This window comes from Falco cherrug, chromosome 4, assembly GCF_023634085.1.
Source record: "Falco cherrug isolate bFalChe1 chromosome 4, bFalChe1.pri, whole genome shotgun sequence".
In the NCBI taxonomy this organism is placed as follows: domain Eukaryota; kingdom Metazoa; phylum Chordata; class Aves; order Falconiformes; family Falconidae; genus Falco; species Falco cherrug.
In genome coordinates, this window is record NC_073700.1 from 46,619,749 (window position 1) to 46,642,239 (window position 22,491).

The following is a 22,491-nucleotide window of genomic DNA, read 5'->3' on the forward strand; positions in this document are numbered from 1 at the left end:
TGGTGGAACCAGCCCAGCTCCTCGGGGCCGTGGTGGAGCACGTTGGCACAGCCAGCAGGATAGGACCAGGTTCACCTGGTTGGGCGAGCACCACGCATCAGGGTCCAGCACAGGTTGGAAACACCGTCCCCATCATACCGACACCAGTGCCCAGGGCAAGGGGACCCCAGCACCCGGTCCCTCTTCCTGGGAGGCCAGAGTGGGTCCATCACCACCTCACCATGCCATCAGGCATCCCTTCCTCCTGTGGAGCTGAGTGCACACACATGTGCATGGTTGGGCACACACGTGTGCACCTGTGCACACACATGTGCATGGTTAGGCACACACCTGTGCACGGCTGTGCTGAGCACATCCACAAGGCCATGTGTACGTGGCTGCTGTAGGGACATCCACAGCCATGTGTGTGCACAGGGGACATGTGTGGCCATGCATGTGCACACATGTAGTGATTACGTGCATAGATGTGCATGGAGATTAATAACTTTAAAAGTGCTGCCCCTGGGAGGACAGGGTGCCTGGCTGCCCCTGCACCACCCCATCCCACCCCTCCCCCCGACAGCAACAGTAGGCATGGGTGCATCCAGACTGCCCAAATTTATTTCAAAAATAAAAAATAAAATATTAAAGACCAAAAGCCTCGCTCTCCCCCCCACCCCCCCTCCTCAAAACACACAAAAAAAGACTTTTACAGACAAAAAACACATCACATGGGTTCTCTATTTGCACAGATCTCCTGACGAAAAAATCAAAGTTGGACAAGAAAAAGGATTTCTACGGCCTATGCAAGACTATGTCAGTATTGGCTCAGTCGGGTAATTAATGTCTATAAATATTAGCCCCACGGCTTGTGGACAGCCATGACCAAGTACTGGGTTTATTCATTTTTTTTTCTTCTCCTTTTTTAAGTTAAAAAAGAAAATCCAACCAACCAAGAGGTGGGCAGGAAGGAGTCCAGCGACTCAGGAGTTGGTCTCAGCCGCGGAGGGAAGGCGCCATTTCTTTTCCCTCCAAAACCAAAATTAAACCCCCCCCCAAAACAAAGCCCCCCCCCCCCCTCCCCTGCCCCCCCCCCCAGCTGCGGCAGTAGGGCTAGCGGCACCCAGGCACACGCGTGTGTCCCCCCCGCCACCCGGGGGGGGGTCCCAGCCCCACAGCCGAGCAATGCTACATATAGAAGGGAAGGAAAACGAATGGCCCCCAAACCCAGGGGGGCCCCCAGCACCTCTGAAAGAGACTTCATCTCCTCCTGCCTGCACCGGGGGTGGGGGGCAAACACACCAGGCTGGGGGGCCAGAGCCCACCACACTGCATCCCTCTTCACAGCAAAGCAGCAGCTTTGATATCCCCCAGGAGCCCCACAGGCGCTGGGACCCCCTGCTCCCAGACAGGGAGGATGCAGGGGAGGGGGGGCCGGCGGCTCCTGCCTGCTCCCCCCTCCCCATATCTCCCCAAACCCATCCAAGCTGGGGAAGGGGGGTGGGTGTGTGAGGCTGCCCTGGCTGACCCCCTGCTGTGAAACACATCCCCCAGCACAGGCAGGGTCAACCCCGAGGCGTCCGGTCACAGGAGATGGCAAATCTAGAGGAGATCTGGCCCATGACAACAGAAATGACACCACCACCAGCTGGGGCGGCAGCAGTGGGGGGGGTCTCCCCAGCAGAGTCCGCGGCCCTGGGGCCCCCACCGGGCACGGCTCTATGCTACGACAAACTCCGATTTCATGTCCGCCTTGACCTCTGGCTTCCAAACCGAGTCCTCGAAGTCCAGGTCCAGGCTGCCCTCGCTGGAGACGCTGCTGTTGCTGTTGGTCCGGCTGGACTTGCGGTTGGGCAACCAGTGGTAGGGGGCTCGGGCGTCCCGGCGAGCCTTCCTGCGCAGCCGCTTCTGCTGCATCAATAGCTGCAGCCGCTCCACCTTGCAGCGCGTCGCCCGGTTCTCCGTCTGCCGCAAGCGGTCGCCTGCAACGGCAAAAATGGGGGGGGGAGGTCATGGGGGGCCGCCAGCACGGGTGCACAGACACCCCCCAAAGCAGGATCCCCAGCAGCCTGGGGGACTGCCGGCACCCAGCTGGTCCCCACTGGGGACAAGCTCCCGTGCTGTGGGGCTGTGCCAACGTGGGGGTATTTTCCACGGCGCCAGCCCAGCCGCCCCCTCCACCGCAGCACCGCAGCCGGCGCAGGCCTGGCCCTGCTGCAGCATGTGGGAGGAGGAACAAGCGAAGCTCCAGACGTGGGCTCCGGCGCTGGGGAAAGAGGAAAAAAGGGATCCCGCTCCAGAACAAACTTGGCCAGGAGAGCAGCTGTGGTGGGAGAGGGTGGGGGGATGCTGGGAGGGGAGCGTCGGGACACAGCAAAGGCACACACAGGGGACAGAGCAGCTCTGCTTCCGCCCACCTCGATTTACCCCCACAGGCACCCAGCAAAGCCCCAGCGTGGTCCCACGTCTGAACCTCATGGCACAGCGTGCCCCCCCCGCCCCCTGCTCCAGCTGGCATCATGGGGACCCAGGCTGGTCCCGAGCAATGGGGACAGAGCCCACCATGGCCACCCCAAACGCAGCGGGGCAGCCCTACGGACTGCGAGGGGGAGCACGCACCAGGAACAGAGCAGGGCACAGGGGGATTAACCCCCCTGCAAACCCCAAACAAGAACCCCTGGAGGGGGGAGACGGGGTCCTGGCACAGAGCAAAGCCACACAGGCGGCCCTGGTGCAAGTGCCACGGGTGCAGGGCTGGTGGGAGGCCTGGGGGTGGGAGTTTCACACCAGCACAGAAGTGGGCCAAGGGGCTGGGGGTCTCAGGGCAAGCAGACTGAGCCTGGCCAGGGCCTGGGAGGACTTGTCACACCGTGGGGGTGGCAGGTTTCCCCCCCCCACACCCCCCCCCCCCCCCCCGAGGTGCAGGTGGCCCCGGAAAGCCCTGGGGTACGGTCAGCCGTGTCAGCACGTCAGGGCCGTGTCACCGAGGGCTGGGAGCCAGCAAAGAGCCACCCCCGGGGGGGGCCCAGACCCACCACCTTGGCCAGGGGAGAAGGAAGATGAAACCCAGAGGGGAGGACGAGCTCCCCCCAGCCACCACTGGCTGTTTCACTTCTTTTCTCTAAGCAAATTGCAGGGGGCGGGGGGGGGGGCCAGGGTGGGCACCCCCGGATGCCTTCCGGCCTCAGGGCGTGCAGGTGTGCTCCCCGCAACTGCCTGGGGGGACACAGGAGCCACATGCTGTGCCCTGGCAGGGGGGCACCCCCCCCCCAACCAACCCCCCCCCCTCGAACCCAGCCTGGGATGGGGGGTTTGCACACATGGAGGGGGGTGAGCAGCCAGAGCCCAGGGGTGGCATCGTGTGTCCCCCCACCCCCTGCAGCAGGGAAAGGCCCAGGGCTCTTGGGGGAGGGGGGACACCGCAGGTGCTGGTGCCCCCCAGATCAACGGACCCCCCCCAAGTCTCTGCAGGTTTTGTGGCTGACAGAGTGGCTGGAGCAGGGCAGGGCAGGCGGGGGGGGACCCCTCCAGGTCCCCAGGGATGCTGGGTGACCCCTTCCCCTGCAGGGTCAGGCAGGCGGGAAACTCCCCCCCCACCCCCTGCAGACAGGCAGGGCCCCCACCCTGACAGACACCTGTCAATCATTCAGTCCACTCCCAGCCGGGGGGAGGGGTGGGCAGGGGCTCTGCCACAGCCCCCTCCCAGGGCCCCTGGCCCCATCCTGCCTGCCAGCCCCCGCCTGCTCCCTCTGCCACAGGCAGGAGGGGGGCTGAGCCCTGGGGTGCCCCCAGCCCCTCCAGCACACCCATCTGTGCCGGGAGCAGCAGGAGGCTGGTCTGTTAGAGGAGAAAAAATTCCCAGTATCAAACCCAAAGGTTTAAGCGAATCCAGCACTGGGCTCCGCAGGGCTGTCACGGGGAGCAATCCTGCGCAAACAGGGTGTCAGCTCCAACCTGGGGGGCTGCAGGGGCTCCCCACCCCCTCCCATGGGACCGACCCATGGGTGCCAAACCCCAACACCGGCAAGCTCCCACCGCAGAGCCCTGGCACTGGGCACTGCCACAGCGCGCGGGTGGTGGGGCTGGTCAGGGCGACCCCGGCACGCAGCAGGCCCCGGGGGCCGGCACAGCCCCCTCCCACGCGAGGCACGGATGCCACAGGCTTACCGCTGGGCTTGCACATCCGGATCTGGCTTTGGCACTGGACGACGGGGTGCAGGGGGGGGGAGGCTGCGGCCGCGGGCAGCGGCTCTGAGGTAGTTTTGGTGGTGAGGTCTGGGGAGGCGGGGGGCGAGGAGGAGGAGGAGAACTGCGTCTGGCAGCGGAGCTGTGTCAGGGACTGGGGCATGCCCTGGTAGTGTCGCGTGGCGCTGAGGAGGTCGTTCAGGATCTGCAGAATGGTGCCGATGTCCCGCCGCGGCCGCCCACTGCTGTCCTGGCAGTTGGGGTGCAAAGTGCCTGTGGGAGGGCAGAGGTGGGTGTGAGATGAGCGGCTTGGAGACCCCCATCCCCCTCCACATCCCCCCCCCCCGCCCCCCAGCTGCCTCCACCGCAGCCCTCAGGGTGGCACAGCATCACGTACCGGAGAAGGTCCCTGAGAAGACCCCAGGCGCGTGGTTGACGAAGCTCTCGATGACCGCACCGGGTTTGCGGGATCGGGCCGTGGGGGCAGGGCTGCTGCCCGGGGAGCTGCTGCTGCGGGTGCTGCAGTCCACCTGGATGGGTGGGAGAGATGCAGGGTCAGCCTCCAGGCAGGGGACCCAGGCATGCCAGGGCACCGGGGAGGGGGGGGGCAACGCAGCCACCTGGGTCACGTCAGGAGACCCCTGCAGCAGCCCCAGGCAGGGAGCAGAGTCCAGCAGACACCCCCAGCCCCAGTTTTACTGGGACACAAAAAACTATGGCCGTCCCACTCCTCTGTGCACTGGTGTCCCCAGCTCTGGGGGTCCTGATAGTCACCCCCCACCCCAGGCCAACAGTGCTGTGCTAACAGGGAAGCAGCAGCAGAGTGCTGGCAGCATGCAGGGCTGCAGGGACAGGCAAGGTCTGAAGATGAGCAGAGTAAGGGCCTACATTACACCCTGTCCCCCAGCCCCTCCCCAGGACCTGGGGGCATTTTGCAAACTGGGCAGGGGAACACCCTCGTTCCACACATGGGGCAACTGAGGCAGGGAAGGGCATTACCACAGCAGGGCTGGGAAGCGCACAGCCTTGCTCCCCCGCCCCAAAGGTGCCAGGAGCACCCCCCTCCCAGGTTGACTCACCTCTGAGCAGGAGGAGACCACGCTGCTGTTCACTGTCTGCGTGCTGGCCCCGTGCGACCGGAACATCCCAGCGGTGACGGGAGTGGGGTGGGGGGCATTACAGTACATGGGGGGGGCTGGCGCAGTGGGCGCAGGGCTGGGGGCCGGGCTCTGCTGGCACGTGGGCACCACAGGGATGCGGGCAAAGCCGGAGCCGGTACCACCATGCAGTGTCCGGCAGTGGGGGCTGGCGGCGGCCCCCGCCTCGCCCCGGCTGGCGATGACATGCCGGTGCTGGAGCTGCCCGCTGCTCTGCTGAGCTGCCAGCTGGAGCTGCACGAACATCATATGGTCACCCACACGCAGTGCCAGGGTCAGCGGGGACCGTCCCGACAAGAAGTCATTGACCTGGGGAGAGAAGGACCCCCCTGTCAGCCCTGGCACACGGCAAGCCCACCACGTGGAGCCCCCCCCAGTGCTAAGCAGGGAGATGTCCGTTGGCCCCACCGGTCTTGCCAGGGGCACACAGCCATAGGAATGGGTCGTTAGGGCAAGGAAAGGGCAACCCCCTCCCCAGAGCCCTTGCCCAGGCCCTTGGCCGTGCCAGCCTGGCAGGCAGGCAAGCCCAGCCATCGTCCCCGCGTGACCCCAGCCTGGTGCCAGCTCCATCAGCTGACGGCGCCAGGGGGTTATTTTTCTCTCTCCTGCCCTTTACCTCCCAGCACAGAACGAGCGTGCCCGCTTGCCTGCCCCTCCCCCGGCAGTGAACCCGGCACAGCCAGGGTGCCCCCGCCAGCACCCGGTGGGCAGGGCAGGCAGGGGCCACAGCCGGCTGCGCAGCTGCACAGCTGCCAGCGCCGCTCCTCTGGCCAGCCCAGCACCAGCAAGGAGGGGGCGTCCCATCCCCCCCCCCCCCCCAGCACAGGGAGTATGCTCCAGTGCCAGGAAGATGGGGAGGGGGCAGGTGAGGACATGCCGGGTCCCACTGCCATGACTTGGGGCTATGAGGCAGGAAAGGGCAGTCCACGTCCTGTGCAAACCCCTCCCCCCCCCCCCCCGCCCCAATGCAGCCGGGGGCGGGGGGGGGCCTACAGAGTGGCTGCACAGGCAGAATTTGCCCCTGCCCACCCCGGAGGGCTCTGTCACAGGCAGGTGATGGAGCAGCTGCAGCACAGAGACAGAGCAGAGGCCAGACCCTGCCCAGGTCACAGCTGTGGATGGATGGATGGATGGGGGGGCCCAATCCCCATCATCTGCTGCCCCCCAGCACACTGTGCTCCCCCCCCCCCAACTAAATCACTTGACATCTGTTCCAAGAAACAGGGGACCACCCCCCCACCCCCCCCCCCCGCCCTCACATTCCTGGGGGTCTGGGGCAGCTGTGAGCCCCCCCACCATGGTGATCCCAGTCTGTGCTGCTGGGGGGGGGGCGTTGTGCCTCTCACCCAGCCAGCTGAGGGGCGCGGGCTCACACACAGGCAGGGCTGTGGGCAGGACACCAGGTCACAGCTAATGGGGATGACGCCACCACCGCCACCCCCCCCAGCCGAGCTATTCTAGGGCACAGCAAGGACTGGCTTTCCCAGCCCGTCACGTGCAGCGCTGTGCACGGCTGCTGGCAGACGTCACCCTCCCACACCCCCACCAGCACCTTCGGGACGCAACCGTCACCCGGAGGACAAGGTGAGGTGTCCCAAGCAGAGCCCACGGAGCTGTGCTCCCCCCCCCCACCATTACCCCCCTGGCCCACACCCCCTCCTCCCAGGTAGGAGCTGGCACTTCTGCAGAGCACAGCCCCCCATCCCACTCTGGGCTCCCCCAGCCCCGTCCTGGCTCCCCCACGCCCCGTTCCAGCGGAGGCCGGTTCTGAGAAGCCGTGGGAAAAGCAGCTTTAAAAATACCAGCAGCAAAGCCCCGAGCATGTCAGGCGGAGGCTGCAGAGGAAGAGGTGGGCGTGAAGGAGACACTGCAGCTCTGGACACGGAGGTTACGGGGTGAGGGGGCGGGAGAGGATGGCAGGCATGCACACGGGCACGCATGCACACACGCATGTGCATGCACACAGCACCTGGCCACAGGAAAGCTTCACCCCAGCCCCCATCCTGCCCCACGGCTCAGACTCTGCCTCGGTTTCCCTGCCCGCAGAAGCCACGGATGGAGACGTAACCAGCTGGCAGCTCCACCCCCCCCACGAATGCAGTAACCCCCCCATCCCCACCGCTCAGTCACGACTACCCCAGCTCCAGCCACAACAGCCCCTCTGGCATCACCGACGCAGCCACCTGGGCTCCTGCTCCCAGCAGGCAGCAGCGCCAGGACAGGCAGCAGCTGCCCAGAGCCCCAGGAGCACCCCAGCCCCACCCCCACCGGGACCCCACAGACCAGGTCCTGACACCGCTCTCCCCCAGCCAGCGTGCCTGGGGAAGGGGACCGGCCCCCTCCTGCCACCCAGCAACATGCCTGGGACAGGCAGGGGGGCTCCCATCCTTTCCCCCACCAAGACTCAGAGCAGGTTCTTTTCACAGCCCTCCCTCACCTGGGCGGGGGTGGGTGGTGTAATTGGGGCAGGAACACCCACACCAGCCCTTGCGACCCTCCACCAACCCCGGCATCCCTCGCTCTGCCCGGGGGAGCACCGTGCAACTCCCCAGGGCCCCCTGACGTCAGCCTGCACCCCAAATCGCCTCCCTGCTCCATCTGACTCACACCTGCCTGTGCCCTGCCTGACCCCTCGCCAGCACTGCGAGAACCCAGAGCACCCCAAACCCACGAGAACCCAGAGCACCCCAAACCCACGAGAACCCAGAGCACCCCAAACCCACACTGCTGGGTGCTTCCCAGCCACGCCAATAACAACCCCTTTCTCCCTAGGCATGGGGGTCCCACAGTGCCCTGCCCCCCCCAGAGGCTTGGTCCCCGGGGTGCCCCGGGCAGGGCGGCTGGGCTGGCAGCAGCACAGCTCTGGGGCTCCCAGCACCCGCCCCCACGCCGCTGCCAACCCCCACCACCACCCCCCGGCAAAACCGGGCCGCTCCAATGCAAACATGTCCCACCCAGCCGCCTGCTCGGCCGCCCACAACCGCCTGGGGAGGACCCCGTCCCTCCCAGCTGGCTCTGCCACGGGGGCCAGGACAGCCTGACCAAGGGGTCCAGGGCCACCGCGTGCCCTCAAGCCCCCGTGCCTGGTGGTCTCCCGGGACCCTGCCAAACCCTGGGAGGGGACCCGGCTGCACTGTGCCGGGCTCAAAGCCCACAGGGACAGGGCAAGTGGCTCCCGGCTGCTTCTCAGAAAGGCCGATGACTCAGAGAACACCGCATTCCCACCTCCCTCCGCCGCCTGGCCCCGCGTCACCCCAGTCCCCAGCCCCAGACACCCCCGGGCTGCTGGGGAGCAGCCCCTGCCCTCAGCAGGGTGGGCAGCACCCCCACAGAACTGCAGGGAAACTGGCAGAGCCAGCAGGGATTAACAAGCCCAGAGCAAGGATGGGGGAGGGGGGGGAGACAGGAAACAGCCCCCCCCCCCCCCCGGCTGTCCAGCCGGGCACAGCTGTGGCCAGCAGCTGGGTCCACCACCCAACCCCTGCCCGGGGTTTTTTCCATGCCAAGGAGGGCAGAGGGCCAGAGCCCCTCAGCCACATTCCTCTGGCCCCGGTAGAGCTGGGCAGGATGCGTCCCTGTCCCGTCTCCCCGTGCTCTGCGATGGGGCGGAAGGGGCTGGGGGCAGGAAGAGCTGATGCCGCAGGATCAGGCCCCAGCTGCCCGCCCCGGGGCCGTGGGCACGGCTCCCTGGAAAGCGGGGGCAGCCTGAGCGTGCCCAGCGGAAGGAAGCACAGCAAGCCCTTCCAGGAAGACCCCGTGCCGCTCGGCCGGGCCACAGCGTCACCTCCTGCCTGGCAGCCACTTCCCCAAAGGTACCTGGGTGGGGAGGGGGTGGCAGCGCCCCAGCCCCCCCGCCGCCCCCAGAGGAAGTCGGTGCAGCTCTCCCTGCGCTGCCGGAGGATGCGTGACGCAGGCAGAGCCAAGCAAAGCATGAATGAGAGGAGTGGTTTCCTGCCCCCCCCCCCCTCCCCCCCTCCGCCCCCCCAGGTGCTGGCGGTTCCTCCTGCACAGCTCTGGCTTCCTGAATCACCAACCTGGGAGGAATCTGCAGCGGGCAGGGAGGTGCTGAGCTGCTGCCCACAGCCAGCACCACCCGCCTGCCGCAGCACACCCGGGCTGCCAGACCCCTGCCCACCCGGCAGAGCCTCCAGGGGAAAACCAGGCAGCGCAGGGCGGGGGGGGCTACCAGACCGTAGCCCACACATCTCTCCCCCACCCCTGCTGTGCTGGGCCAGGAGGGACCACTGCTGCCTGCCTGATGGGAGCCATGCTGGCTGTTACAAGCCCCCCCAGATGCAGGGGGTACCCCAAACCCCCCTGCTCTGGGCAGCTCCATGGGTTCCCTGGCCCTGCTGCTCCCCAGTCCATCACACATCACTGCCCACCCCAGCAGGGAACCACACAGCTCCCGCCAGAAACGGCTGCAGCCCTAAAGCCAGGACACACACCAGGACCCCCAGGCTGGGCTGCCAGAACCAGCCCCCTCCCACAGCTCTGCACCCCAGCTGGGACTGCCAGCACCCCGCAAGCAGACTGGGCTCCGCAGGGACAGCCTGTGGCACAGGACTCCTGGTGCAAGCTCAACCCCTTGGTCCACACAGGGTTAAACCAGCTGCCAAAGTCAAGGTCACCCTGGGCACCGCTGATGGAGGTCCCTTTGAGGGGGCCAGCCCTGGCCCTTGCCACATCCCCACACAGAGGGCACAGCCGTGCCCCCACCAAGCCCCCCACCCGGTCCAGCTCTGGCTGAGCCCATGGCACAGCACCGCGCTCAGCCCCCTCCTCCACATTCAGTGAGACAGGTTAAAAAAAAACAAAAACAAAAACACCCGCCACCTTTAAAAAAAAAAAAGCTGCACCACTGGCCAGAAAGGAAGGAAAGCATTTAACAGCAATAATAAAGAGACTGAAAACAAAGAAGCCAGGGCCTGCGCGGCTGGGGGTAAATTCCACCTTCGCGGCAGGCGGCCGGTGGCTGCGCGCGCACCCGCAGCAGCTCACCCAACGCTGGGAACGCTTCCTCCCGCGCCGCAGGCGGAGGGACCCCCCACCCACGCCACCTCCCACACCGCAGGCCACCCCACCAGCCGCCAAGAAACTTCACAGTTATTCTAAACACGGCCCCCACCAGCGCCACCCCCTACGCCCCCTCCTTGGCACCCGGCACACAAGGCCACGGAGCAGGCACACGAGTGCCAGAACACCCAGGCATGGCCAACACCCCCTGCCCTGCAAGGACGGCTCCAAGGAGAGGGGGAAGAACCCTCTGGGTGCTGGGAGAAGCTGGGCTCTGCAGCCCCACAAGCCCCCAGGGTAGCCCAGTGGTCCCACAAGCCCCCTGCAACGCAGGGCACCAGCCACGAGGCAGGTGGGCAGCCCTGCCTCTGTACTGGGGGGCAGACAACTTGGGGGGGGGGGGGAGGGGGGGCAGCTGCAACCCCACAAGCCCCCTGCAACGTACAGCACCAGCCACGAGGCAGGTGGGCAGCCCTGCCTCCGCACTGGGGGGCAGACAGCTGGGGGGGTGGGGGGGCTGCAGCCCCACACCCCCTGGGCGGCCCAGCTCTGCCACCGACCTGCTGCGTGACCTTGAGTGAGTCACTTCACCTCCCAGCGCCTCTGCCCTCCCCGGCTCCCGGCGTGTTTGGGCTGCGAGCGCTGCAGCGTGGGACCTCCCTGCGCTCGGTGCTGCACAGGATGACGGCGCCTGCCCCGGGCACCACCCTCAGCGCTCCCAACCCTTTCTGAAGGGGAAACCTAAACGAAGCACTAAACACCAGAGCCTTTTGGGGAGGGGAAGGAGTCAGGTCAATGCAGCGCCCACCCCCCCACCGCCTCGCCTCGCTTCCTTTGTCTCTATCTCAGTGCCCCGGCATCAAGCCTCTCACCTGAGTTTCAGTTAAGCTTTCCAGAGCTTGCATCACCGACTGTTCCGGCCTGGATGCCTGGGACTGGGGAAAAAAAAAAAAAAAAAAAGGAGGGGGGGTGGAAATTAACATTACAAATGCAGAGAAGGAGGGGGCGTCTGTGCAGCAGGAGGGGAGGGATGAATGTCACTTCCACTATTTCTACACAAGCCCCGAGAAAGCTACGAAATACTAAACCCACTGCCGTGGCCAGCCCGGCGCTGCCTACCTGCGAGGGCTGGGGCAGCAGAGCCACAGGGCTGCCAGCACATCCTCGCCCGGGGCTTTAATAATAGATGGGAACGAGTGGGAGGGAGGGAGCAGCAGGAAAAGGCCGCTTACCATCAAACCGGCCTCCACGGTGGGCACCAGCGTCAGCTTGCTTCCTTCCACGACCCCCAGGTCCTGCAGTTTTCCAGAGCTGAGCCGGCTGTGGGGGGGAGGAGACGGATACAAGTGAGGTCGGCGCTGCCTCAGCCGGCTCCGTGCACCGACGGGGGGGGGGGGGCGCACAGGACGGGGGGACCCCAGCTGCGAGCCTGGCTGCTACCAGGGGACCAAGCTCCCACCCCCGACAGGCAGGGGGGGGGACCCAGCACCGCACCAGTTCTGCTGCCTCTTTCCCCAGCTGCCCCCTGTGGCCGAGGGAGGGGGGCACAGCACACACGGTGCCGGGGGCGCACACGGTGCAAACGGGGCCCAGGGGCATCGCAGCCATCGGCAGAGCCGGTCAGGGACGGCGCGGGGGGGCCGCAGGGAAACCTGCCCCGGGAGGTGGGAAAGGAGCCGGAGGCAGAGTAGGGCGGGGGGGGGGGTGGCACGGTGGGGCGGTCCCCCCCACCCCCGGGGGCGCCGGCAGATGCATGCCCCCCGCCATCCCTTCCCCGATCCGGGTGGGACTCTCCAAGTTCCCGCAGGCCGGGGCTGAGCGGCCCCACAACCCCCCCGGACCGGGCCCCCGGCAGACAAAGGGCCCCCCCCCCCCCCCCCGCGCTGGGGGCTCCGGGGGGGCCGAGCCGCGCCGCCGCCGAAGTTGAGCCCAGAACAAAGGGCAGGGCCCCCGCGGGGCACGGCCGGCGCCCGCCGCCCACAAAGGAGCCCGGCAAGGGCCGGGCGAGGGGGCGGCGGCCGCGCTCCGGTCCCCGGCCCAGAGCCGCCCTCCCTCCGCCCCGGCCCCCGCTCGCCCCCGCCCGCGGCCCCCCGGGCTCCCCCCCGGCTCTGCCCTCCCGCCCCGTCGAGGAATGGGGCCAGGCAGGGGGAAGGGGGCGGGAGCCTTTGTGCGGTGCCGAGCCCGGTGCGAGGGGGCCGCCCCCGCGGCCGGGGATGGGGCCCCAACGCCCCCCCCCCCCCCCGGGCGAGCCCTACCTCTCTTTGTGCAGCAGAGCCAGCCGCTCCTTGGGCACCTTGAGCCGCTGGGACAGCCGCCGCTTCAGCCCCTCCACCGTCTCCTCGGCGGGCACGGAGAGCTCATAGCGGGTCCCGGTGGTGGTGTTGATGTAGAGGTTCATGGGGGGCTCGTTCGGGACCACCTCGCAGGCGGGAGCCCCGCGGCTGCAGCTCCTGGCGCCGGGCTGCGGGTCCATCCGCCGGCCTGCGGGGGGAGCGGCGGTCGGGGCCGGCGCAGGAACGGGGGGAGGAGGGGGGGCGGGCCGGGAGCGGACAAAGGAGGGAGCGGGGCCCACTCCGCCGGCGGCCGCGGGGACCCCGGTACAGCTTCAAGCGGCCGGGACGAGCCGAAGGAGGGGGGGGCGGCCGGGGTGGCGATCCCCTGGCAGGGCCCTACGCGGCCCAGGCAAAATAAAATATAAAAAAAATATAACAACGATTAAAAAAAAAAAAACAAAAAAAACCACCCGTTCTCCGCTCGCTCCGGCGGCTGCTGGCGGGGCCGCGGGGAGGCGGCGCTGCCTGCGGGAGGGGGGCGGTGGAAGCGGCGCTGCCTGCGCTGCCCGCCCTGCTGCTGCCTGCGCCGCCGCCGCCGCCTTTCTTTCTCTCCGCCGCTCGCTCGCGGGGTGCCTGGGGGCGGGGTGCGGGCCCGGGGGCCGCGGCGAGGGGCGGGGAGGCGCCGGGGACGCTTCGCTCCCCCCGTTCCCTGGGGCCGGACCCGCCGAACCGGCCGCCGCCGTCGCCGCGCTCCACCGGGCGGGGGCCGCGCGCGGAGTTACAATGTAGCAACGGCCGCGGGCGGGGCCTCGCCCTCATTCACTCCGGCTCCGCCGGCGGCCGCGGCCAATAGCGACGCGCCGGGCGCCCAGATATCCGCGGAGGCAGCCAATAGATGGCGGGTGCAGGTCCCCACGTGGCCCGGTGGAAGGGCGGCCCGGCCGGATTCCTCCCGCCCACGCGGCCCCGCCCCCGGCGCCCCCCCGGAGCCGTTCGCCATTCATAACCCCGGCGGGCAACAAAGGGCCCGGCAGCGCCGGCCGCCCCGGGAGCCGGTGCGAGGCCCGGGCAGCGCTGGGGGGGTGGTGGTGACTGCGGGACATGGGCGGGCTGCGGTGGGGGCGGCCCCCCGCGGCGGGAGGGGAAGTGCCTGCGGGGCCGGAGCCCCCGGAGCCGAGTGACGCGGGGACACCGAGGCGGAAAGGGTGGGGGGGGGGGGACACACACGCGCGCAGTCACCCGCGGTTGGTCACACGCACTCGCCCGGTCATCCTCCCGGTGACGCCGTTACAGCTACGAGGAACTGCCCCGACGCGGGGCTGCGCCCCCCCAGCACGCTCCTGCCACCCTCGCCCCGGGAACCTCCGACCCAGCACCCCCAGCCCCGGCCCGGGAGGTGGAACGGGGCTCCGGGGCCCGGCAGCGTCGCCGGGGGGGCCGGGGGAGGGGGGCTATGAGTCAGCAAAGCGCGGGCGCCCTCTGCCGGCCCCGCCGCGCCTCCCGCGTCCGGGGAGCCCTTGCGAGGCACCGGGGAGCGCGGCCGCGGAGCGCCCGGGTCCGCTGCCCTCCCGCTCGTACGGAGCGGGGCGACCCCCCCGGCGCGCCGGGGCTGGGGGCTCGGAGCCGCTCCCCAGGACGCGGCGGGGGCTGAGTGGGGCGCAACCCGCTCCCCGGGAGGCCTCGCTCGGGGACCCCGGCAGCCGGGGCGAGGGGAGCCAGCCCCGGTGCTCCGTGCCCCGAGGGCGGGCGAAGCCCCGAGCGACCGGGGATACGGAGGGTCCCGGCGGATGGGGAGCGCTCCAGACACCGCGAGCGGCTGGGGTCTGCCGCGTGTCCCCCGGGGAAGCGAGACCACCCCGCCCGCTCCTCGAAAACTGAGTGAGCGCAGCCACGGTCCCGTGTCCCGGTTCGTGTCCCGGTCCCGTGTCGTGTCCCCCCCACCTCCCCGGGACCCCCGCGATGGTCTGGCCCGGCCCCACTCACCGAGCCCGGAGCGCTGCCCCGCGGTTCCCCGGCGCGGCTGGAACTCAGTTGCCTCCGGTGGTGGGAAGGGGGAGCGAGACCCCTGAAGGCTCCTGGGGAGGGGGGTGTCGCCGTGCCGTGCCGTGCCGTGCCCCCTCCCGAGCGCTGCCGCCCGCCCCAGCGCAGCCCTGACGCGGAGCTGCTGGGGAGGTGCCCCAAGTTTTATCCCGCACCGCCCGGGGTGGAGCCTGGCGGGGGCAGGGACCGGCCCCGGCCCCGGCCGCGGCGGGACCCGCAGGTGACGCGGCCGCACCTGCTCCCGAAGGGGGGGGTCCCGGGGGGGGTCCCGGCCATTGCCGCCCGGTCCCTTCCCTGGGGGTCCCCGCCCCTGCCCTCCATCCCGGGTCCTTCTCGCGGCGTCCCTGCTCGGCATCCCCCTGCCCCCCCCGTCTCAGCCCCCCCTCCCCTCCCCCAGGGGGGGCTTGGCCTCTCCCGGGGTCCCGGCTCTGTCCCTCCGGGGGTCCCGGTCACACGGGGCTGCTGCACCCCGCGGGCAGGCAGGGGGGACCAGCCGGGTGGGGGGGAGGGGGCGGTCTGGACTCCTCTCCCCATCCGGCTGTCGCATCGCTGGGGGTCAAAGTCAGTCTGTGCATGGGGAACCGATGGGCTGAACTCTCCTGGGAAGCTGAGCTTCGGTGGAGACTCTCTGATGTCTAATAGCGAGGTTGGGCTGTCCCTCCCCTAGGGATTCCCTCTGCCAACCACCTACTTCCCAGTCAGGACAAGGACTCAGCCCTACAGAATTTTTTGGAGGAGAGAAGCAAGGGGCCAGTGTACCGCTGGTGCTGGGGTGTGGTGCCCCGGTGGGTGCCCTGGAGCAGACACACAGGCCACTGTTCCCCCAGGACAGTCTCTGGGGGGCTGGCAGCTGCCCCAGTGCGTGGGGAGCATGCTGGGGAGATGCTGCGTGACCTCAGGCTGACGGTGCTGGGTCTCTCCCTCGCAGACAATGCCCTGGCACAACCAAGACACAAAGCAGCTGGAGGTGGGGATCTGGCGGCCAGTTTGCAGCGGGGAGGGGGCCACACGTCCCTGACTGGTGAAGCAGCAGTGATGGGGGGGCGGGGGGAGCTCTCTGTAGCCCCGAAACGCTGCCTGGGGTGGTTGCAGAGCCACGTTGGGGTGGGAGTGAGGCCCCTCCACGTGCAAAGAGCAGAGCTGGGTTGGGAGGGAGCCTCTGTGGCACAGCCCGCGGCCCCCCGCCCGCCCCGGCCCCCTCCAGGCTCTCAGGGGGGAGATGAGCTCAGGCGGCTCCGGCTCCAGCTCCTGCCATTGTTGTCCCTGGGAGAGGGGCCGGGGCAGGGACGCGCCATTGTTCTCCCCGGGAGCTGCGGAGCCCCGGGCCCGTGAAGCCGCCCCTCCGGGGGGCAGGTCCCCAACTTGCTGTGTGGGGTGAGGCCCCACAAGGAGAGGGGCAGCCCGGCCCCGGCACGTTTGGCCCTGCCACGGTTCAAGCTTGTGTACCAGGAGGGGCTGTGGTGGGCTCCAGGCATCATCCCAGAGCCACCTCCTTAGGGCCCAGCCCCCACCCCAGGCCTGTGGGGAGGGACGAGGGGATGTCACAGCCATGGGGCAGCTGCCCCAACGCTGGCTGGGCATGTGGCCCGCTCTGTTGGCAAAGCACGCCATGCCCCAAGGGCAGTTTATCTCCCCACGTCCTTGCAGCCCCGAGGAGATTCACGGTCGCCACCCTCCCTGCACGCCTCCATCTCCTGCCTGGGAGGAAGCTCATCTCCTTCAGCAGTCCCATGACTCCGGGAGCTGGTGCTTTAGGAAGCATGTGCAGATTTCAGTATGGTCAAAGGTATCCGGAGCCTCCAGAGACGCAAGCTGGGAGATCCCAGGATTCCCAGCAGCCCAGATTCTGTGTGTTTAGTTTATTGTGTTGCCTTGGGAATAAATCGTTAAAGATTACAGTCAGACTTGGGCATAATTGCTGTGCGGCATCAGAGGCTCCTGCCGTCTCCAGAGGGAGCGTTCTCCAAACCCCGCATGGCTGAGCAGCTTGGGGAGAGACGATCCGACAAGCAAATACCTACACAAATCCCGCTGCAGGCCACACGCAGCTCCCGCAATCCGCTTAGCTAACCTGGGCCCTGCGGATTAGCCCCTGCGGCGGCTCACATGCACCGGGGCGGAGGAGAGGGGCTTACCCGGGGTCCCACGGGGACGCTTCCCACAGGGCCTGACCAGCCTGCATGTCCCGGCACAGGGGCACACTCGAGGCCGGACCACGGTGACAACTCCTCGGGCAGGACCATGGTGGCATCTCCTCTGCTTCCCTTGGTGCTGCTCCATCCCCACCAGCTTCGGATGGGAGCCCTGAATCTTTTGGGGGCTGGTTCTTGGAAGTCCTGTCCCTCGAAGGAAGGGAATTCCCAGCCCTCCTTCTTTGGGGAAATCCCCCACCAGCCCAGGCAGCAGCTTTTCTCTTTTCTCTCTTCCGAATTAATTTTTTTTTTTTAACCCCCTTTTGGATTGAATTCCTGGCTGACTTCACAGCTTGGGCGAACGGGGATTTTATCCCAAGTCTCTGCGCTCCCCTTGCAGGTGTGGGGTCATGGGACTAGGGCAGAGCTGGTGCTGAGCTCAGGGAGACAAGGGAAGAGGGGGAGTTTCTTGTAACGTGCAGCCTGGGGGGACCCAGGTGGGACAGGGACTCTTTTCCCTTGTGATTTCACCTGGCCCCCAGCCCGGGGAGGGGAACGATCCCATTTCCATGGGGAAATGGCGTGGCCATGAAAGGGCCGATGCCGGGGGGCATGGCACAGGCAGCGGGGCCCAGCCACATGGTGCCCAACCGGGGCCCCGCCACCGAGCTGCCGGCAGGAGTGGGAGCGTTCCCACGGGCACGGGGCCAGCGGCAGGGCTCGCACGGGCACACCCCGGCAGGAGGGTGCAGCCGAACCACTTCACCTCCACCCACAGGGTCTGGCCCACCAGGTACAGCCAGCACTGCTTCAGTGGGGGAGATGCAGGGCTGGGGGTCCCGGCTCCCCCTCCCCATCCCCTGAGCCCTGCAGGGCCAAGCGGCTCAGCCTTAGTCATGGTGGCAAGCGGTGACTCACATTGCCCTGGCGCGCTCAGGTGAGACATGGCTTGCTGCTGTGAACCGGGAACCGGCAATCCCCACCTTCCCGGTACAGAGCCAGGCACACACCCCCGTGGCCAGAGCCCCCCGTCCCACCGAGCTAGGAGGCTGCCTGGTGGCCGGCAGCTCGTGGCAAGTGCGGGGCGTCCTTGGGCAGGATGGCGGGGCCGGGGCTGGTGACGCTGGTGGGGCTGTAAACACCCAGGCGTGTCCTTAGAAACACACAACCGGCTCCGTGTGTTTCCCGGCTCTCCGGGATGTGTCCCGGTGGCCCTTGGCAGCGTGTCCAGGCGTCACAGCCCTGGGGACACTCTGACTGCCGGCCTCATGCAGCCGGAGCCAGTGGCCCAGCCTGGTCTTGCCTGCCATGCCTTGGCTCTGGGGCACCCCATCTCCCCGGGGCTCTGCCCATCACTGCGACCTCGGGTCTGGCTGAGGCCAGGTGAGCCCCAGAGGTGAAGGCACCACTGGGATGACTTAGGCGGCCACCCAGGTAGGGGGGACCGGGCACCCTGGGCAGCCCTGCAGGCAGGGGGGACCTCAGCACAGTGCAGGGCTGGAGAGCTCCCACCGGACCCCAGGATGAGCCAGTTCCCAGCCATGCAGTGCTGGTGCGGGGCTGGGGCAGGGGGAGTCACTGCAGAGGCTCCCACTCATGGCCTGGCCCCGGCTCCGGGAAGGATGGCGAATCCCTCTGGATATAGCAGCACCGTGGGCCCAGGTGTGGGGCCATACTTGGCTGTGTTGGGCCGTGGCCCCGCTGCCTACGGTGAGGCCAAGGCTATTCTTGGCTCCCTGAGCTCACGGTCCCCTTCGGGACGCTGAGCTCTCCGTCCCCGCTGACGCAGGGTCAGTGGCTCCCTGCCCTCAGCCCTGCTGCCTCTCTGCCAGCCCCTGACGCTGCCGGCCCGTGGCCAGCACCCCCTGACGGGGTGGGAGCGGAGCTTTGACTCTCCCCTCTCACCAGCCGGAGCAGCAGACGGGCAGGTTGGCCCGGCTGCACCCGGGGCCAGGCACGGGCAGCCAGCTGGCCCCAGTCCTGCGCAGCATCCCTGGGCTGGCGTGCAGCCGGGGCTCTGGCAGCAGCTGAAACCACCGTGGGGGCTGGGGGCATTTCCCCTGCCTCGCTCCCTGCCTGGGCTTCAGCCCAGAGCCATACTGGGAGAGGGCAGGGGGAACCCTGAACCCCGGCACGGGCCATATCCAGTCCTACCTCATGCCCCAGCTCTGCTGCTGCCCTTCTGCCACCGCAGCCGCTGTCCCTGCCGAGCCCTGTCCTGTGCCCCAGCCCATGTAGGAACCCAGTGCCAGCCCTGTGCAAGTGCCGGGGGCGGTGTGGCAATCGCAGAAATTGCGGGTCAGGAGAGGTCTTGGCAGTTGCATCAGCGCTGTGGGCACATGCTGCTGGTTTGTGCCCACTGATGGGACCCTCTCCTGGGCACAGCCTGGGGGCTGAGACCCCCCTGTGGGGCAGGACCTGGCGCCTGCTCCTAGAAAGCCCCTGGAAATGCAGGCATCCAGCGGCTGCTGGGGTGGGAAGTGGCACCCAGGGAACAGCCCCCTGCCCGCTGTGGCTGAGAGGAACTAGAGCCCCGAGACCCTGCACCCCTCCCTCCCACGGAAAGCCCCCTCCCAGCTGGACCTCCGGCTGGATCCGGCCCCAGCCTGCGCAGTCGTTTCTCAGATGCTGCCGCAACATTTCTTGGTTTGCTTTAAATCACCAGCTCCAGGAGTCAGATGACAACTCAGCTTGTTGTTGTTGTTGTTATTATTATTATTATTATTATTATTATTATTATTATAAATGCTGAAGCGAGTTGCCAGCCCTGGGGAGGGGAAGGACCTGGGATTTCAGTAGCCTCCTTGGGTACCTGCTGAACCTTGTTCGTGGGGCGACCCAGGCTCATAAATCAGGGGGAAAGTAAAATCTCCATCCCACCCCACCCCATCCCATCCCACCCATCCCTCAGCTCCTGCCACAGGGCTGGCTGGGGCGGTTTGTGGTCCAGCCGGGGCGAGAGCGGAGCCAAAGCTGCGGTGGCCACAAGCCAGCCAGCACCACCCGCACTCTGCCTCCGCCGCCGCCCCAGGGCTGATCCCCTCACCCTGCTGCCATGGCCACCCCCAGCCCCCGAAGCTGCCCCTGCCCTTGTCGCACCTCAGCCGGGGGGCGCAGGGGCTGCCCCTCTGGCACTGCCCGGCACCAGGGAGCATTGTCACAGGGTGTCCATGGTGCCACCGCTACAGACACCAGGACCCCATCACTCCCCACCCCCCACCCCACCCCCGCAGCCCGGCCACCCCCCGGGACTACACACCCCATAATGCACCGAGGCGACCTCGCAGTGGGTTGGGCCAGTGTTTCCCGCAATGCATCATGGGGGGTGTAGTCTGGCCGCCCCCCTTCGGGGTGCGCAGCTTGGTGTGCAGCATCCCCAGCACCCAACCCTCACCACTGCCCCGTGGCTGCGGAACGCTCGGTGCCACCACCCAGGGGGTCGCACGGGAGCATGGCTGGTGATGGGGGGTGCTGAGCCCACCCGTGGGGGCTTGTCCCTGCTGCCCAGGGGACACCGGCCAAATCCTGCCTGCACACAGGGCAGAGCGTGGGATGGATCCTGCAGAGCCTGAGCCTGTGGCAAGGGCCGGGGGTGATGCTGCTGCAAGGCCCTGGGGCCTGGTGTGGGATGGCCATCGGGGGGTGGGGGTGGCATGTCCCGCTGGGCTGCCCCACGCACTGACACGTGGGCACACACTCAGCGTGGTGACATCCCCATCCCCGCCTGCCCGCTGCTCCGCTCAGGCCCACGTCAGGAATGTGGGAACCTCACCTGGGCAGGGGTCATGGTGCCAGCCCAGCGCCACGGGTGCCCCTCTGCCTGGCGCCCCCATCACCACCTCGGGGGGCTCAGGGCTGCTGCCAGGAGGGCCAGGGTCTGGCAGGGTGAGCAGCAGCCCTGTGGCACCTCTGGCACTGCACAGGCCACGGGATGGTGCAGGCATGGGCGGTGGGCATGCTGACACACGGCCCCGCTCCCAAGCCTGGCGCTCACCGAGGCATGTGTCTGCATGAGTGTGCCCGTGCCCACCGCCCATGTCTGTGCCATCCTGCTGTGCCAGAGGTGCCACGGGGATGCTGGTCGCCCTGCCGAGCCCTGGCCCCGGGAGGAGGCGCTTCCTCCTGCTTCATCCCCGCACACGCGTGTGCAACCCCTCCAGCAGCACAGCCCCAACCAGGCACACTCATGCACACACAGACATGCTTGCTCTGCACACAGACACCGGCACACACGCTCACCCCCATGCACGCTGACCCAGGTGGGGGCTGCACCCCCACCCACACCCCCCCAGCCAGGCCGGACACTGGCTCACGCTGCTCACACACATCCCGTCATGGGTGCACGCACCCCCTCGCTTCCTGGCCAGGCTGCGCTCTCCCTCCGGCTGCGGTTCCTGTTTACAGTGATGGAGCTGCCTGCCCGACCCTCCCTGCACCGGGTGGGTGGGGGCTGGCCAGGGCAGGGGGCACCGCCACAAGTGCTGCCACGTGGCCCCAGCTGTGGGACACCAGTGCTGGCGCCGCACGTCGTGCCTGACCCCAGGTCCTGGTGCTGCTCGGGGTGGCAGGCTGGTCCCCAGCTGATGGCTGTGTGGGGTCACCCACTCCCCCGCGGATGCGGGGCTACAGCCTGTTCTGGGAACAGCAGGAAATCCTGGCGGGAGGAGAGCCGGACCCTGGCTGGACACAGGGCTGGGCAGCAGCGGCCGGGCAGAGGCTGCCCTGTGCCATGCTTGGAGGTGTGGGTGCCGTGTGGCTGCCCTGTGCTTGGACACTTGTATGTCAGGGTGTCCCAGCACCTCCAGGCAGGGCTGGCTTTCCCCCTCCCTCTTGCCGGACCCTCCCTGGGTGCTCAGGGGTGCCTGCCGAAGCGAGGCCACCCTGCACCCCTTCCCCAGCCCCCCGGGGGAGGGAGGGAGGTGGTGTGCTCAGGGTGTGGGTGAGTCAATGCGGAGCGAAGAGCAGAGGGAAGAATCTGGCCCTGGGCTGGACCCACTGCGCCACATTCCCCAGCGCCAAGGCACGCTGCTGGGAGACAGGCTCAGCTCACCCCCGGCGCGCTACCTGTGGGGAAACTGAGGCACCAACCAGGGAAGTGACTCACCCTGCACTGTGGCCTTTTAAATGCCCTGCTCTGATTAGATAATGGGCGGAAGGATCAGAGAGAGATGAACAAACCCTCATTAAACCTTTGTCTGCCCATAGCGCCTTCAGCTCCCAACGGAGACCTTGGCCATGCTGGGCCGGTGCTGGCCCAGCTCGGAGGCAGCCCTGCCCCAAAACACACTTGCTCACACCTGTACCGGGTGGCTGGTGGTGTGGATGAGTGTGGGCTCGAGCACACCCCGGCACTCCACGTGCCAGTGAAGGCAAGGCACTGTCCCAGCTGCCAGCGGGGTCCCAGACCCCTACCAAGCCCTGCTGGGACCCCGCTGCCTGGAGAGCCCGGAGCTGGAGCCGGGTGCTTCTCCAGCCCCTTGCCTGGGTGATGCTGAGAGCATCCTGGGATGCTGCCAGGCAGGCAGCCCCTCTGGCAGGCATGGAGCAGGGAGCTCCTGCACCCACCAGGCTCGGGGGGGGGGGGGGGGGGGTGTCCAGTGGGCAGGAATTGGATCTCCCTGATTGCGTTAGTCGCAGTGATGAAAGAGGCACATGTGGTGACAGAGCTCGAACCACTTGTGACGACGGGGAGGGGGAAGGAAGCGCTGT

At 67.8% G+C, this 22,491-nt stretch overlaps 1 protein-coding gene across 1 annotated transcript; it reads right to left on the reverse strand.

Annotated features, from left to right (window-relative positions):
- Nucleotides 1-1,056: 1,056 nt before the first annotated feature.
- On the reverse strand, nt 1,057-14,771 carry MIDN (midnolin). Its single transcript, XM_055708092.1, has 8 exons — nt 14,594-14,771; nt 12,593-12,818; nt 11,570-11,657; nt 11,210-11,272; nt 5,244-5,630; nt 4,562-4,694; nt 4,147-4,437; nt 1,057-1,961 (listed from the first exon to the last, which is right to left on the reverse strand). Exons 2-8 carry the CDS (start codon nt 12,808-12,810, stop codon nt 1,699-1,701), a joined length of 1,443 nt encoding a protein of 480 aa, XP_055564067.1. The 5' UTR covers nt 12,811-12,818; nt 14,594-14,771; the 3' UTR covers nt 1,057-1,698.
- Between the last annotated feature and the right edge of the window lie 7,720 nt (nt 14,772-22,491).